This window comes from Apium graveolens, chromosome 6 (assembly GCF_009905375.1).
Source record: "Apium graveolens cultivar Ventura chromosome 6, ASM990537v1, whole genome shotgun sequence".
Lineage (NCBI taxonomy): Eukaryota > Viridiplantae > Streptophyta > Magnoliopsida > Apiales > Apiaceae > Apium > Apium graveolens.
The window spans coordinates 166,638,432-166,656,688 of record NC_133652.1 but is presented as its reverse complement, the minus strand read 5'-3'; the positions used below and the strand labels follow the sequence as shown (position 1 = coordinate 166,656,688).

General features: G+C 42.0%; 1 protein-coding gene across 1 annotated transcript; it reads right to left on the bottom strand.

Annotated features, from left to right (window-relative positions):
- Positions 1-11,042: 11,042 nt before the first annotated feature.
- On the bottom strand, positions 11,043-11,744 carry LOC141665578 (uncharacterized). The gene has a single exon (XM_074471563.1). It carries the CDS (start codon positions 11,742-11,744, stop codon positions 11,043-11,045), a length of 702 nt encoding a protein of 233 aa, XP_074327664.1.
- Between the last annotated feature and the right edge of the window lie 6,513 nt (positions 11,745-18,257).

The following is an 18,257-nucleotide window of genomic DNA, read 5'->3' as shown; positions in this document are numbered from 1 at the left end:
TCAATAAGAGATCTATTCTTTATTTCCACTACTCCATTCTGTTGTGGAGTCCTTGCTGCTGAAAACTCATGCAGGATCCCATTTTCCTCACAGAATGCTCTCATGACATAGTTCTTGAACTCAGTTCCATTGTCACTCCTGATTCTTCTAACTTTGAAATCAGGATGATTGTTAACTTGCCTTATGTGATTGATGATGATTTCACTAGCTTCATCTTTGGACTTTAGGAAATAGGTCCAAGAGAACTTTGAGAAATCAACTACAATTACTAGGCAAAATCTTTTCTTTGAGATTGACAAAACATTGACTGGTCCAAACAAATCCATGTAAAGCAGTTGCAGAGGTTCTTCAATTGCTGAATCAAGTTTCTTCCTGAATGATGCTTTAATTTGCTTCCCTTTTTGGCAGGCATCACACAGTCCATCCTTTGTAAACTCCACCAGAGGAATGCCTCTAACTAGCTCTTTCTTTACCAGCTCATTCATGGTCTTGAAGTTCAAATGGGATAGCTTCTTATGCCATAGCCAACTTTCATCTTGACTTGCTTTACTGAGAAGACAAGTTACAGATTCTGCTTTATTTGAGTTGAAGTCAGCTAGATACACATTTCCTCTTCTCACACCAGTGAGAACCACTTTGTTGTTTTGATTATTAATCAGAACACAGGTTTCTTTGTTGAAGGTTACTGAGTTGCCTTTATCACAAAGCTGGCTGATACTCAACTGATTGTGTTTGAGACCATCCACTAAGGCAACCTCTTCAATGATGACATTGTCCTTTGAAATCAAGCCATATCCCACAGTATAACCTTTGCTGTCATCTCCAAAAGTGATACTTGGGCCAGCTCTCTCTTCAAACTCTGTGAGCAGGGTAGAATCACCAGTCATGTGTCTTGAACAACCACTATCCAAGTACCAAAGATTCCTTCTATTTCCCTGCACACATCAAAATCAAATCAAGTTGATTTTGGTACCCAAGTTTCCTTGGGTCCTGCCTTGTTAGCTTTCTTCTTCTGTTTCTTAGGTTTTAACTTATTTGACTTAGGAATTTCAGATTCTTCCTTCGTCATATGGGTTGGGCCTTTGAAACCACTAGGTGCTACAGAATTATTATGCATGTTATGGCTAAATGGCATTTGAGGCATATTGTATGCAGCATAATATGGATTAGGTGCAAATGGCATATTAGCAAATTGTGCATTCATGTTCTGTGTAGGCATAGCATTAACAGGCATAAGAGGCATGGCATTCATGTTAGAGAATTGAGGCTGAACAGACATGGGAGTAGGCATGGCAGATTTGCAATTAACAGACAAATGATTTACACTACCACATTTGACACAGATTTTTCAAGGAGCATATTTGTCAGGTGTGTAGTTGTTATGTTTGTTAATCCCTACTTTACCATTCCTAATTTTTTTCCTTTTAGTTTCTGTTTTTACCTCTATCTTCTCAAGTCTGTCACTCAACTGTTTGACAGTCATGTGACCAACATTAGCCTTCTTCCCTTTCTTGGCTTGACTTGACTCCCCTGAAACAAAATTCTTGGAAACAGACCCATACTTTTCATTAAGCTTGGTTAATTTGGCTTTACTAATGGGTTTGTTCACAGCCGACGGATGAGGATTTTTATCATTCGACGAATAATACATTTTGTTATCCGACGGATAGTCCTCATCATCCGTCGAGTCTACATCTGTCAGCAATCCATCTACCAAAATAGGTTCTAGTTTCTCCTTATTCTTTTTCCAGACTTCATCACAAAAGGACTCAATTCCTTGAACCTTGGTGATTTGAGCATGAACATCTCTGGATGTTTTCCATGCTTTAATCACCTCATGTTCACGATCGAGCTGCTTCTTTAAAATTTCTTCCTTTTTCAAGGACTCAGTTAATTCCTCCTTAGCAATTATACACTCAATTTTTAGTTTCTCAAACTCAACAAACTGAGACTCAAGCACATTATTCCTCTCACTCAAAAACAAGTTGTTTTCTTTGATTTTAGCATTTTCTTTAGTGAGGGACTTAAGTGTAACACGCAAATGATACAATTCTGTAGACATGTCATTTATTGCATCATTACACTCAGCTTTAGATAAATGTGCAAGGTTTGTAGTAATTACCTGATTGCTTGAGGAAGTTGTCTCTGTTTCATCAGACTTGGCCATAAGGGCTAGATTGACATAGCTGATCTCCTCATCTTCATCCAAACCATCAGCTGCCCAGTAATTCTCTTGTGTAATAAAAGCCCTTTCCTTTTATTTGAGTAGATCAAAGTATTTTTGCTTATAATCCACAGACTCAAATCTCTTCTTACTAGAATCTGACTTTCTACACTCATTTGCAAAATGCCCTGCCAAGCCACATTTGAAACACTTGAATTTTGACTTATCCACCATGTTTCTATTTGGCTTGGCAGCTCCAAAGTTCTTCTTAAACTTGAGCTTGGCAAATCTTCTTGAAAGGAATGCTAGGTGCTCATCAATGTCCTCCATGTCATCTTGACTCAAAGAATCTTCACTTTCTGCAGCTAGCCCTTTACCCTTGCTTTCACAGGCCTTTGAAGTTGATTCCACAGCTTCCATCTTCACTTCCTTCTCCTTTTCCAATTCAGCAACTAGTGCAATGGATCCTCCTTTCTTCTTTCCTCTCTCCATTCTTTCATCCTGCTCTATTTCAAGCTCATAGGTCTTCAGAATGCCATACAGTCTCTCCAAAGTAAACTCCTTATAATCTTGTGAGTTTCTCAATGAGACTGTCATTGGTTTCCATTCCTTTGGAAGAGATCTGAGAAATTTCAGATTGGAGTCTTTAGTCTGATAGACTCTTCCATGCAATTTAAGAGCATTTAGTAGCTTTTGGAATCTACTAAAAATGTCAGTGAGTGACTCACTTTCTTCATTATGAAAATGCTCATATTGCTGAATCAGGAGCTGCATTTTATTTTCTCTTACTTGCTCAGTACCATCACAGATTATCTGTATTGTGTCCCAAACTTCCTTGGCAGTCTTGCAGTTGATGATGTTATCAAACATATCTGCATCAACACCATTGAACAGAATGTTCATGGCCTTTTTATCTTTCCTGACTTGTTCAAGATCAGGATCAGACCATTCATGCCTTGGCTTTGGAACTGATGGTTCATTTCCTGTTGCAGCTCTCATTGGAACATGAGGGCCTCTTTCTATGCAGTCCACATAGGCCTCATCTTGAAAAAGCATATGAAGATGCATCTTTACCTTCCAATGATGGTAATTATCTTTATCCAGAAAAGGAATCTTGATTCCAACATCTTTCTTGTTCATCTTGCTGAATTGTTTTGATCTTTAAACTCTTTGTAGATTAAGAGCTTGCTCTGATACCAATTGTTAGTCCCTTAACAATATAGCAAGAATTACAGAAGGGGGTTGAATGGAATTCTTTATCTTTTTCTTGAAATAAAAATGTTCAACTCGATTATAGATATATCTGTTTTGATTAGCACAATGCGGAATATAAACTTTAATGAATCAAAACAAGAGTAATTAAAAACAAGAGTCTTTAAAAACTTTCTGGTGGATTTAAACAATTCCACCAGAGATATATATTAATATATCGAGAGAACTCTGTGTGCAGAAATGCTCACAGCTGCTTTTACAAGATAGAACAACTAAGAACATAGGAAATGCTAAAGATAGTGCTTACAAAGATTTCTCTGTGTTTGTTTCTAAGCTCACTTAGTTTTCCTAGTTATTTTATTTGCTACTCTCTTGGTTTATATATATTACCAAGATTACAAAGTCAAAAGAACTGAATAAATATAAAATCTAACAGTCTTGTTCTTTGCTGCTTTTCGTCCTCTATGACCCAGTTAATAGGCTTCCACAGTGTTTGTATCCAATCTCGACGGCTGTGTGTCAGCTTTCACTGTTCAACTGATGTTTGAATCTTGATATTATCATCCGTCGACTTTCAGATCATCCGTCGATGACTTACTTGATCATCTGTCGACTGCTATTTTGAACATCCATTGAGAGTCATTTGATCATCCGTCGAAGCTTTGTTAAGCATCCGTTGATAGCTATTTTGGCACTTGACTTCATTTCACTTATACAGAATTACAAGACATTGCTTATATACAGTTAATCAACCTATTCTGCATATCTAGTTAAAGTCAACATGACTTATATGCTACTACAGATTCTATACAAAGGTGCATACAATATTATGCTACAAACTTATCATTTTATAAGCTACTCACTCGATGGATAATAAATTACTCATCCGTCGGTACTCAAAATGAGTTATCCGTCGGAACTATAATTCTTATCCGTCGAGTGCTACATTATTTCACTAAGTGAAATCTACTTAGATGTTTTGTTTAGGTAATCATCAAGTGCACAACAAATTCACAACAGTGGAGTCCTCGTTACCACATGTTTGTCAAACATCTCTGTAAATATGTTTATAAGATCTCTTCGATGCAAATCACTCTGAACGGTATTAAGTCTATGACCTGGTTTATAGCCTGCTGTAACAAGTCCGGACTCCTGCCCACCTTCAAACTTTTCCATCAAATATTCTACCTCTCCAAATCAAGTCAGAAACCTTTCTACGAGCTTAGATTCCGGGCTGCCGAGTGTGGTTATGGCCTTGGTGTAGCTAAACCGGTTATGCACCAGACTTCCTTGAAACACTGGAATGGGGAGTTGATTATGTTGAAGGGATTTGACTTGGATTTCTTGCCCTACTTCACCCTCGGAGATGTCCAGATGAAGTTTAATCCTGCAGTCTTAGAGGGGGGGGCTATTACCCAAATAAAGAAATTTTGTGGATGTCTCGGGTTCCAGCCAACCCGGGATACTTTTATGAACCACAAGCTGATGTTCCGACTCGATTGTAAGTTTCGTGTCAACCCGGATTTCTTTCTTCCTTTTATTTGCACTTGGTTTTATTTGCATTTGGACTAGGAGATTCGGATCATATGCCTTGCGTCTTTGGTTTGGTCCAAATGGCCCACCAATCCTGTCGATCCGAAATAGTTCTCCTTTTTATTTAACTCATATTGTTTATTGTGTGTCCGGGTCCGGGTTGCTCGTCCTTTTTAGTAATCCGGGCAGGGTCATTTACTTTCTCTCGAATTTATATTTTTCTGCTCCCTGATCCGGATTGTCCGTTGAACTCGGGGGTCCGGATCCCTTTACTTTTAATTTTGATTGCTTAGTCCGGATCACTTTGTAACCCGATTTTGATTTGTTATTCTTCCCTCTTCTGCAGGTTTGAGGCATTACAATCCTTCCTTTAAGGCGATAATGTCTTCTTCTGCTTACGTTACTGCTTTTAATTCCTTTTGACTGGCTTTCAAGACTTCCAAGGGGGCTCCCGGGCCTGGATCCGGTTTCGCGGATGCTGAGGGGGGTGCCGAGTCTTCTGCCCTCAGAACGTGGTTGATCCGGCCAATGTGCCTTTTCCTGATGATCCGGATGTTCAGGAGATTTCCGGGGATGAGGCCCCTCCTTCTAAGAAGAGAAAGTTGGCCTTGGGTAAGCCTCCCCAAGGTAAAGCTGTTATCTCCAACCGGGTTATCTATGATTCGGAAGGAAAGGGTCCGGGTGGGGACCCGGTGAGATTGGGACCAAGTCCCAGGTAGACCTGGCCGGATTCATGTCAAGCATCCCCTCAGAGGAGGATTGGGATGAAGTGGAGGGTTCCAGTATGGCCGTAGCTTTTAAGAGGGTGACCGGGCAATGGGGTCAGGTGAGCTTCAGGTTGTTTTTATCATTTTACGTCCGGATTGTGTCCCCCTACTTGGTTTCCTAGCTTCTTCTTTGTCTTCTTCCAGGTTGGGAGTGCCATATCCATCTGCTCGAATATAGCCTTCACAGAGGTCCGGGAGGCTAATAATAGGACAAGAGCTAAAAGGATCCGGGATGACAACCTTAAAAATGAACTGGACGAGGCCCGGGAAGGCTTCCGGACCGTGGAGTCTGGGCTGAAGAACTAGCTCGAGGAAGAGAAGGCCCGGGCTGATGGCCTTGCTGAAGAAGTAGAGAAGCTGAAGGCCGACCTGGCTGATAAGGAGGATTTAAACAAGAAAGCTATAATTGCTGAGTTCAAAGCCAGTGATGTCTATGACTTTGAGGTCGCCCAAGCCGGGGTGCCTGAGGTTCGCAGGTCCTGGATCGTTGTTGAAAGGCATATTAAAACCGATCCCCTGGCTTCTTGGGAGAGCTTCATCCAAGAGTTCATGGCGGCCAAGGCAGCTGTTGAACAGGGCAAGGGGGAACCGGAGCCCTACAATGGTCCTAGCCCCAGTTTCCTTTAGATTTGCACCAGATCTGTTAAGTTTCTCGGGCCATGCCCATGTAATTTCCATTTTCTAGGATTTCTTATTCTCCTACATTGATTTGAACTATTGTAATATTTGGACCTATCCGGATTGGTGGCAATCCGGATCTTGTTTCTTACTAGACAGTTGCTTCGATAATTTACTTGTTTCGAAATTGTATTTGTTCAAGCTCTTGATCCGGTTAGACGTCATACCCGGGTGAGTTCGCTTTGCTCCGGATCCTGGCTTGGATTCTAATCGGAGTTATTGCTGGCACTTAAAAAATATTTAGTGCACAAATGATTTTAATCCGGGCTGTGTCTATGGCCCCCAACCCGGATTGGGTTTATAGCCGGGTGGTTCCGGGTATGAAGCCTTATCAGGGTTAATTTTTTCTTTCCATCTTGCCTTTCAATCCGGGTATGATACCATATCCGGATTGATGATTGGTTTTGCTTCTTTGTGTACTTAGAGAATGATCCAAGTACACAATGGTTATTTTTGACCCAGATTTGGATGCTTATCCGGATTTGTTTTGCTTTTTATATTAGTTTTCAATCCGGGTATGATACCATAGCCGGATTGTTGTTTGTTTTTGCTGCTTGATGTACTGAGAGAATAATCTTAGTACATGATAGTTGTTTTCAATCCGAATTTGGATGCTTATCCGGGTTGATTTTTGCTTTTAATATTTGCTTTCAATCCGGGTATAAAGCCATATTCGGATTGATGGTTACTTTTGTTTTTAATATTTTCTTTCAATCCGGGTATGCTAACAATCCGGATTGATGATTGCTTTTAATATTTTACTCTATCTATTTAGAAAATTTCTAAGTAAATAGTGGCTGTTGTTAATCTGGATTTTAATTTATATTCGGGTTTTCTTCTTTTATTTTTTGGCTCCAATCCGGGTATGAGACCATATCCGGATTGTTTTCTTTTTGCTTTAATGCTAAGGTAAAAGAAATAACAACTTTTTGAGAAAGGAAAACTCTTTTCATTGATTTGGAATTTTCATACAATGGTTGATTGCCATAGGCTACAAGTTTTTGTTTGCTTTTGTTGCTTTTTCTACTGATAGAATTTTCTGAGCCTGAGTCCATGCCAAGTGTTCGGGATCTCAGATTCATCCATGTATGAGCTTGTATATGCCTGGCCTTAGAACTTCCTTGATTTTATAAGGGCCTTCCCACCTTGGCATTAGCTTCCCAGTGTTGGTTGGGTCTGAGGCTTCTGTGTCTCGAAGTACCAGGTCTCCAACTTAAAAGTTTTTGACCCGGGACTTATTGATAAAGTGCTTTTTAGTTTTTTCCTTGTACTTTTCCATTCTCTCAACAGCCTGGTCTCGGACTTCATCGATTAGCTCAATATTTGTTCTCATCCCCTCCTCATTTGCTATTTTGTCAAAGTTGATAGCTCGATGGGAGTGGGATCCTACTTCAATTGGTAGCATTATTTCAGTTCCATAAGCCAGTTTGAAGGGTATTTCTCCCGTGCTTGTTCGAGGGCTGGTCCTGTAGGCCCATAGGACATTAGGCAATTCTTCTGGTCATTTGGTTTTGCTTTCCCTGAGCCTCTTCTCGATTCCCCGGAGAATGATCCGGTTGGTTACTTCTACTTGGCCATTCCCTTGAGGGGAGGATACAGATGATTTCTTGTGCCGGATACCCCGCTCTTGAAGGTATGATTCAAATTCTGATCCAACGAACTGTGGTCCATTGTCCGAGACCAGTACTCTTGGGATCCCGAACCTCATCAAGATGTTGTCCATGAACTTGATGCAATCTTGCTGGTTTATTGTTCTCATGGCCTTTGCCTCTACCCATTTGGTCATATAATCAATTGAGACTAGCAAGTATCTGAGGTCTCCTTTGGCCCTGGGGAAGGGTCCCGTGATATCAATACCCCATACAGCAAAGGGGATTGGTGACAAGACTGAGGAGGTTAGGACTGGGCTCATCCGGGTCACATTGCTGAAGAGCTGGCATTCCTTGCATTTTTTCACGAACTCTATTGCATCCTGGTGAATAGTTGGCCATCAGTACCCTTGTCTTATGATCTTATGAGCTAGGGCCTTTGCTGAAATGTGATCCCCGCATATCCCTTCGTGAACTTCCATCAGACAATATTGTGCCTCCCCTGGGCCGATGCACTTCAAGATGGGGGATGAGAAAGTCCGTCGATAGAATATCCCCTCTTCAATGAAGAATTTTGCTGCTTTGGCTTTTAATCTTTGGGCTTTCCCTCTGTATTAAGGGAGCTCTCCTTTCTCCAAGTAGTTGATAAATGGAGTCATCCAATTCGGGCTGTTGTCTATTTCCATGACCTCTTCGGATTCTATGCTAGGTCTCTATAACTCTTTAAAATAGACAGAGCAATCCAGGTCTGATGAGTTTTGAACCTGTTTAGATAGTGTATCAGCCTCTGAATTTTCCTCTCTGCAGATTTGAAGGACTTGTGTTTTTGGTATTAAGGCAAGGTAGCTTTGGACCAAAGCCTGGTACTTGGCTAGAACTGGATCATTGGCTATGTACTCACCATTTGTTTTCTTTACTACGATCTGAGAGTTTTTGTAGATTTTGAGATCCTGGATCTTGAGGGTTTTTTCTAGCTTCAATCATGCTATCAGCGTTTCATACTCTGCCTGGTTATTAGTTGCTGCAAAGCCAAAGGAGATGGCAGTTTGAATTGTGAAGCCTTCTGGGCTCTTTAGAATGAGCCCTGCTCCTGACCTTTCATTTGTTGAGGATCCATCAACTTTGAGAGCCCAGACTCCCGGGTTATTATCATTGTTGCTCTCTGGGTCAATGCTCATGGGCCTAGGCTCATCTTCCAGGAAGTTGCATTCTATTACGAAATCGGCCAGCGCCTGGGCTTTGATTATTGTTCTTGGGATGAAACTCAAGTTGAATTGGCTTAGCTCAACTGCCAAATTTACCAACCTTCCTGAAACATCTGGCTTGTGTATTATCTTCCTTAAGGGTTGGTTAGTTATAACCCGGATCTCCCTTCCCTGAAAGTAGTGTCTGAGCTTCCTGGATGCTGTGACCAAGGCAAAAGCAAACTTTTCTAGCCTTTGGTATCAAGTCTCCGCGTCTTTTAGTACTTAGCTCACATAGTAAACTGGTTGTTGTTTGCCATTCTCTTCCCTGATCAGGGCTGCTCCAACTGCCAGGGCCTCTGCTGATAGGTAAAGAGATAGGGGCTCCCCGGGTTGGGCTTTGGTTAACACAGGAGGTTAAGAAAGATACCTTTTAATTTCTTAAAATGCACTTTGGCATTCCGGGCTCCAATTAACTTCTCTCTTGTTGATTGCCCCTTTCAATAGATCAAAGAAGGGTAGGCATCTCTCATCTAGCTTTGAGATGAATCTTCTAAGTGTTGCCAGTGACCCTGCTAGCTATCTGCACATCCTTCTGTGTCTAGAGAGGCTTCATCTCCTGGATTGCTATTATCTTTTCTGGGTTGGCTTCAATTCCCCGGTTGCTTATCATGAATCCAAGAAAATTTCCTGCTCCTACTCCGAATGTGCACTTTTCTGCATTGAGCCTGAGTGAGTATTTTCTCAAGTTGTCAAAGCATTCTCTTAGGTCTCCTATGTGACCGGGGATGCTTGTGGACTTTGCAATCACGTCGTCAATATAGGATTCCAGGTTCCTTCCAATTTGGTCTTTGAAGATTTTATTCTTTGCTCACTGGTAGGTTGTTCCCGCATGGTCAATCCGAAAGGCAGCATTACATAGGCATAGACCGCCCTGTGGGTGATGAAGGTTGTCTTCAATATATCTTTTGGATTCATTTTAATCTGGTTGTACCCCGACTAGACGTCCATAAAGCTCAGAATTACGTGCCCGGATGTGGCATCGATCAATTGATCAATATTTGGCAAGGGATAAGGATCTTTGGGACATGCACTATTCAAGTCGGTATAGTCGACACACATTCTCCATTTCCCGTTTGCTTTTTTCACCATAACAACATTTGCTAACCATTTCGGGTACTTTACCTCGCATTTGATCTTAGCTTTCAATAGTTTCTCAACCTCTTCATCTATTGCTTTCTACCTCTCTGGCGCAAAATTTCTTCTCTTCTGCTTAACTGGTTTCCTCTCGGGGTTGACATCCAAGCTATGTATTGCTATGGATTCATCCAACCCGGTCATGTCTCTTAGGCTCCAAGCAAATATATCGGAGTACCCTCGGAGTAATGATACCAGGTCTTCTCTGAAGGTAGCCTCGAGTCTGGATCATATCTTTACCTTCTTAGAAGGATCGTTTGCACTGATCAAAATTGTTTTCGTTTCTACAGCAGCCTCAATATTGGCATGATCCATGCTTGATACCAACTTCTGGATATGGGCATCTGTGTTCTTCTTCATATAAACCTGACCCTGGGCTGTCATTTCTTTTTGGTTGATTCCCCCTACACTTATTTCAGGGTTGGTTGCTTGCACAGCAGGATCGCCTTGGCCAAGGCATGGGCTCAATTCAATCTCTGCTGTGACTTGGTTATTTTTTTGCTCTTTCGAGTTTGGCTTGGTTGCTTTTGGATCCGAGATGGACCTATAATCTGGAATTCTTTTCTCGCATCATCCCTTGAGTGAGGGCGATGTTTCGTAATGCTTTGATGTTTGCGAAGGACTACGGCCTTCCTCTTATTGTCTTGGTTAGTTTCAGCCATGACCAGTGCTTGGCTATAGCATCTTTCAGCGACCTCATAGTCTCCCTTAACTTCTCCTACCCCGTTGGAGTTGGGAATCTGATTTTCAAGTGTGATATGGAGGTGATTGCTTGGATCCTAACTAGAGCTGATCGGCCAATTATGTCGTTGTAGGATAAGGGAGTGTTGATCACGTAGAATTTTATGACATGGGTCACTTGGTTTGGGGCCGATCCAAATATCACTGGCAAGTATAAGGTTCCCTGGATCAGGACCAAGTTATTCCCAAACCCATAGAGAGGGTCCTCTCGGCATTCATTTGAGCACACGCTCCCTAGCTTCGTCCGGTCCACAATATGCTTAAAGAGTATGTTTACTGAAGAGACGTTGTCTATCAGCATTCTCCTTACCTCATTATCAAAGATATCAAGTGTCACCACCAATGCTTCATTGTGATTCGGGTTGACCCCTTCATAATCCTTGTTGATGAATGAGATTACCATCTCCGGGTAGTGTTGAATGGAGAGTACTTCATTTCCTGAGCCCGGGCTCCTAGGAGGGGAGTGAAACCCCCCTGGGACCACATTCACTACATTTTTTCCTCTCCTTTGTCTGTCTTCCTTCTGATTTGTCTCCCGAGAGATGTACTGATTCAGGTTACCCTTCTTTACTTGATCTTCAATGAAGTATTTGAGAGAGAGAATTTTCAGTTTTGTGCCATGTGTTTCATGATAGTCGCATTTTCTGTTGTAAGGCTTGATCTCTGGGGGAGTCTGCATGGGCTTCGGTGGGTAATAAATGGCTTTCCCTTGATCTTCTTTAGTATCTCTTCTCGGGTCCTGTTTAGTGGTGTCCAGTCTGGCTCTTGCCTAGGCACTCTGGCTTGCCTAGGTGGGCCGGGATCGCTTGTTGATTTTGTCTTAGGACCCAGTCTTTGAAATATTGGAGTGTTTTGCACCACATTGGTCTGCTGGGCTTATTGACTTTGTTTGAACTTCTTTTCCTGATGGTAACCCCCTTTCAGTCGGTCATCAGAAGTTTTTTTCCTGGATCCTCCATTCCGAGTCATTCTCATCGCCTGGAGAACATCTGTTTCCTTTATGAACCTGGCTGCCATAGAGTAGGCAGCGGCTAGGCTTGGTGGCTCTTTGTTTATCAGCTCTACAATGTACCTCTTATTGTGTTCTGGATCCAGGTTCCTCCGAAATATGCTTAGAGCCTCCCTCTCATCAAGATTCGAGCCTTTGTTGATGGCTTCTTGGAATCTCCACATATAAGTTGAGAGTGCTTCATTGTCGTATTGGCGGATTGTTTCCAAGTGATACATGTGCATTTCGTGTATCTTATTGGCTCTGGATCTTCTAAGGAAGGCCCCCTTGAACTCTTTCCAGGAATGGATGCTTCGTGACGGGATCCTGCTGAACCATCTTTGAGCCCCCCCCCCATTGAGGGTCGAGGCGAAGAACCTAGACTTGGTTAAGTCATCGTAGTAATATATTTGGGCGATTTGTTCAAAGTAATTGAGGTGCTCTTCCGGATCCCCCAATCGATCAAAAGAGTCAAAGTTGTAATATTTTAGATTTTTCTGTCGAGGGATAGCGTCCAGGGAGTGACTGAATGGTGTAAGGGTTTCCTCAATCTCCAATCCGGAATCTTTTTTCATTTTTCATTGGAGCTCATAAATCATATCTTTCAGATCCTTCTGGCCCTCCTCTTCGTCATCAGAAATGACCTGGGGGTAGGGTCCCTCCGGGTCCTCTTTCCTTTTGTCTTAGCTAGGAGCCTCTCCTCTTCCAGCTACATCCTTTTCTGGATCTTTAGCTCAAGCCTTGCCTCTTCTTCTCTTCTTATTTGCTCCCTCATTTCTTCCAATTTTTTCTTCCTGGTTGCTTCTGTCTCCTTCTTACTAGGCTCTTTTTTATTCTTTTTTGCCTTAGCTCTAATTTGGTCGAAGACAGATCTCCTAGATTGTTGGGAGTCCCCGGACTCTTCTTAATCATCCTCTTGCTCATATTCTACCTGAGCCCGGGCTTGTTCAACTCTGTAGAGCCTGATTGCTTCAGCCAGTTCATGGCTTGTTAAGTTGGCCATATGCTCATCTGCAACTGGAACATTGGTATACTTATACTGATTGAGCTCTATGATATTTCTGGCATCCCGGGGTGTTACTATCCTTTCCAGGATGGGGGTATGTTGTGTCAATGGTTTCTCCTGGAGGCTCTCTCGGTCTCCCCCGGGTTCATGAGCCTGAGAGTGGTCCTGATCCTGGACCTGGGTACTGACGGAGGGCCTACCAACCGTACTCTTTCTTGCTCTTGTCATTACCACAATTGTACAAAAAACTGACCGAGATTTGAGGCTAAAAATGTGGATCTAAGGTTGCTTTTTGAAGATTACAAAAAAATTTTAGAATAACACCAAACAAACTTTCTGGGTTTTGCTAACAGTACAACTGAACAAGAACAGCAGGCTCTAGAACACAAAGATAATATGCAAACTAAAGTTGATCTGGGTTTTTTAACTATCAAAACTATCAAACCCCAGGCTTTAAGGCTATCAAGATTATCAAATCCCAAACAATCAAAACTAACAAACGAGGACGGGCTCACACAGACGTGGCCTAACATAATGAGCTCACACAAATGTAGCTAAAATGAACAACATTCATATTCAAGAGAGAATATGGTTGTTTGTGTTCTTACAGGCGTAAGATGTGAACTCTCTTAAGAGTTTGCTGATGAAGGTGAATCCAGGGGCACTGAGACCCAAGGATGGAGCCCCCTCCTTCTAGAGCCAAATGATAACTCCGGTGAGCGGGGCGGCTCCTTCTGACGCTGTGCCTGGACCTTCTGGGCGTGAATGAGGTGAAGCTGCTGTTGGGCGCCTGCAAAACAACACCGGAGGGGGGTTTTGTCCTCGCGGTGCCTCCGGTATGAGAATAAGATCCTGGTTGGGGAAGAGGAAGATAGAGGAGACTAAGGAGCTTGTGTGTGTATAGGCTGAGTATATAAGAGTGTGTGTAATGAAAGTGTTTTATAACCCCTAAACCCTTCATCTTTGGGGGTATATATAGCCCAAAGGTAGGGTTCAGGGGTTGGTACCTCTAGATCAGGGCCGTTGGTTTTTGGAGGCGGAGGACGCCTGGCTTGGGTGGATTGCATACACGTGTCCAGGGGAGGACCACCTTCAGGGTGTCCTAACGGCATTCTGACACGCGCCGTGTTTGTCTGATATGTTGGTTATTGATAGATGTCATCGTCACGTGCCCACGTACCCTTTCTTGGCGGGTTGCGGGAGGTGCATGTGATTGCTGGGACCCCCCTTAGGGTGATCCTGATTCTGGGCTGGATTCAGGTAGGCAGGTGATCCAGGTCATGGGCTGGACCCTGGTAGATAGGTGCTCCAGGTCCTAGGTTGGACCTGATCCTGGGTATCTCCACTTGATTGCGCTGGGTGAGGGGGTCTTGGTCCATCAATTGAGCCTGATACCCCTTAAATCCAGGTTGGGCCCTAGCCAGGTTGCTTACACCCTATCAGTTCCTACTCCTTCTACCTATCAAATTTCTTTGCCATTGACTGTGGTTATGGCATCTGTGTCTTTGACCAAACAGATGTCTACACAAGCCACAAAATCCAAAGTTTCAAAATCCAAATCAAAGAAACCACACTATGGTGTTTCTCAAAAGATGTCAGTTTCAAAATCTACCAAAACCAAAGAGGGGAGTGTGAAGGGTGGTGAGATTGGTGAAGGGACAAGGTGAACATAAATAAAACCCTAATTATAAGGATGGTGAGGTGAGTGAACCCAAACCTAGTCATATCACAGTTTCCCAACAAACTGTGGTGCTTAATAAGGAAATTAGCACGTCTCTAGTTTCATCCTCCCAAAAGGATGTTACTATTGAAACAAGATCCCAACCAGGAGCACAGGCCAAGAGGGTTAGGGATACAGATTCACCCCGAACTTATACAAGAAAGAAGAAATCTAGAAAACTTGGGGATACACAGGGATCACACACAGTGCAAATTGCAGCTAAAGACTCAGTCACTGCAATCTCAAATTCAGTTTGATGTGGCTCCAATAAATGTGGAGTCACAACCAAAATTTTTAACAATAGAAGCACCAAACACATAAAACTCTCCCACCAATTCTCTGGATGTGGATATGATTCACACATCAATTCCTGGTTCTCCTTCCTTAACTCTGTTGGAGAAGCCAAAATTCAGTGCAAGTGAGCATCATCTTTTAGATGATTTGTTGGCTCACTTGCCAATTCTTTCAGGAACTGTTGAGACTTATATGCCTAAATTATCATTAATCTATACAGAGTCTACAATAGTTTTCACTCCAAACTCTATCATTTCCTCTATTCCGGTGGATATTGTTCATCCGTCGGTTAGTGATTGTATCCCGACGGATATGCCTAACAGCAGTCATTCGTCGGCTATCCTAACTACTACCCCGATGGATGTTCCTCATCTGTCGGTATTCACTACACAAACTGAATTTTCAACAATTGTTACAAGTGTAGATGAGTTAGTAGTTGTACAATCACTCCTAGGTTTAAAGGAAGAGAGTGAACAGAGTTAGAGGCTGAGTTGCTCTCAGGCAAAAGGAGAGGAAAAGAGAGAAACAATGCAGGATATTTCTTCCAACCTGGAAAAAGTGAGTGAGGGGAGTTCCACCTTAGTAGGTGAAGGTGAGGGTGTGAGGGTGGTGAGCCAAGGGGAGCCCTTGATGCAAGAACAAAGAGAAATTGAGAGAAAAGCAGGTACAGCAGAATGGGAAGAGCCCATTATAAGTGAGTTAATGGATGTCAATGAGGCTGAAAAGAAACAACTAATTCAGCAAGAATATCAAGCTATCTTAGATTCTGTTTCTTATGAAGCTGAGGCATTTACTCACCCTGTTTCAGCTTATCAAGTTCTAGCTGAGTAGGACAATGTGGTTGCTGAAAGAATGCTAAACTTGGTGCATACTAGAGCTTCAATGCAGAGGGTTAAAGATGCCATCACAGCCATGCCAACCACAGCTAGTGATGATGTTGACTATGGAACTCGTGGTTCTGAAGATCTTTTTGGGGATGAAGATGGTGATGAAGCAGAGTTTATGGATATAGGGGGAGAAGCAGGCCCTAGCTCCAGTTCAAACACTCCATCTTGTGTGTTTTCCAAGAAATGTGATGAGCAACACTTCAAGTCTACACTCTTCCACATCATTCAACAAACACAGACAACTCTTCAAGCCACCACCAATGCTAACACCAAGAAACTTCTACAAGCACATCTCAACTCTCTCCAACTGCACAAAATCCAGTCTCTTCAACATAATCAGGATGTCACTGCCATTAAAACTGAAATAGATCAATTCAAGCTGGTTGTTTCTGACAGATTGGATTCCAAGTTTCCAAACACAACCATGCTTGACATACAGAGACAACTCAGGAAAAATACTGATCTAACAATGAAGGTAGACTCCCTGGATACAAGACTCAAAATATTGGAAGCTTCTCTCACTGCAATTCATTTACATCAAGCCCATCAAACTCAGTTGCTTCAAAAGTTAGTGGTTGCAAAAACTTCTACCTCCACTCAACTTGATGCTAACAAAAAGGGGGAGAATGTTTCACTTGTCCCAGTTAGTCAATGAGAGCCAATCAGTGAGGGGGAAAATGTGCTTAACATCCAAGTCAGTCAAGTAATTATTCCAGAATTTACTTTTCCTAAGCCACCAATATTGGACAGCATTGATCTTATCCAAATAGCAGCTGCTAAGCTGGACTCAAAGACAAATCTCAAGAAGCTTGATGTTGCAGCAGTTGAGAAGGAATTGGATGAAAAATGGAAGAAGATTGATGAAGAAATTACAAAGAAATTTGGTCCAATTGAGAAACCAAACAAGACCTTTCATCACTTCTCTCAAGTCAAGAAAATTACTGTGAATGAAATGAGTCTAGGAAATCTGGAAAAGGGCCAACCTTCATGCATTAAGTCTCCAAAAGCCAATCTAGTTTTGAAGCCTAAAAGGAATTATCCAAAGTCATCCGAAAAAATCCCTTGGATCTTATGTTTGAGACTCCAAGGCCAGATAAAAAGAAGCTGTTAGCAAGGTCCATTGCATTTTTCAAAGATCCAACTGATTCAGTACTAAAAAGGAGAATTGCTAAGATCTATAGGAATGGGAAAGAATTCTGTGTGGTGGCTGGACACCCTCATTTTGCAAAAGCTAAAAAGGAAGGAAAAGAGATAATCAAGCAAGAAAAGAAGCAGGCTGCTTTAGATGCTAAAAAGCTCAAACAGAAAAAGAAGCAAGCTGTTATAGTAGCCAAACTTCAAGTTGTGAAAACTACAACTGAGATTTCTGAGAAATAACCAGTAGTAGCTGAAGATCTCGGGATCAGAAAATACACAAGGAACCTCAACCGAGATGGGGTAGCTGGGAACACTAAAAAAGTAAGGCAGTGCTCCCTAGAAAAGGAAGTTCATATACAAGCTTCATTCCAAAAGAATGTTGAATTTTGATAATGACAAGATGGAAGACTACTTTCCCAAATAGTCTACAACTTCAACTTAAACATTCAAGTCCTCAGTGGTACATGAGGAATTTAAGGTGGATCCTACAAAGAATTTTCATGGTGAGCCTATAGTTCCCAAGGATGAGCCAGTAGACTAGGAAAGTTTGCCTATTCCTGAGCTTAATCTACCAATCTTCAACAAGCTAAAGAAGACAAAGACAAGAGCAATCAAGAAGGTCGAGCCGGTGAGTCTCAGAACAAAAACCTAACCAAAGCTCAACCAACTGTCAACAAGGGGGATCTTCTATATATCTGTGACATCAAAGAATTTTCAAATATAAATCTCTACATGGATGAACTAGAAGAAGTGAGAGAAATTGATACTCACAGGAATCTCCTTGAAAGACTTGTGTTCAAGTACAAAAGTGGGAAAGAGTTCACATGGCCCCTTCACAGGATTCTTCAAGAAAGCTGTTTTGTTTTGATAAAGATCTTCTCATCCTTCAAGAAAAAATTTGGGTTCAATGAGACAGCCAAGAAATTGGTTCTAAAGAAGATAGAAGAACTCAGGAGCAGAAAAGCCTCAAATGCACTTCCAAGAACTTTATCCATTCCCTTCACAGGAAATACAGTGCACTTGAGGCCTTACTGGCTGATGGAATTCATGGATGATAAAGGTGTTAGAAGATTTTTCAAACTGGAGGACCAATTGAGCATCTCAAGCAATGAGACTCTATTGGAAATGCAAGAAAAATTGGATCTATCAAATGCTGAAGA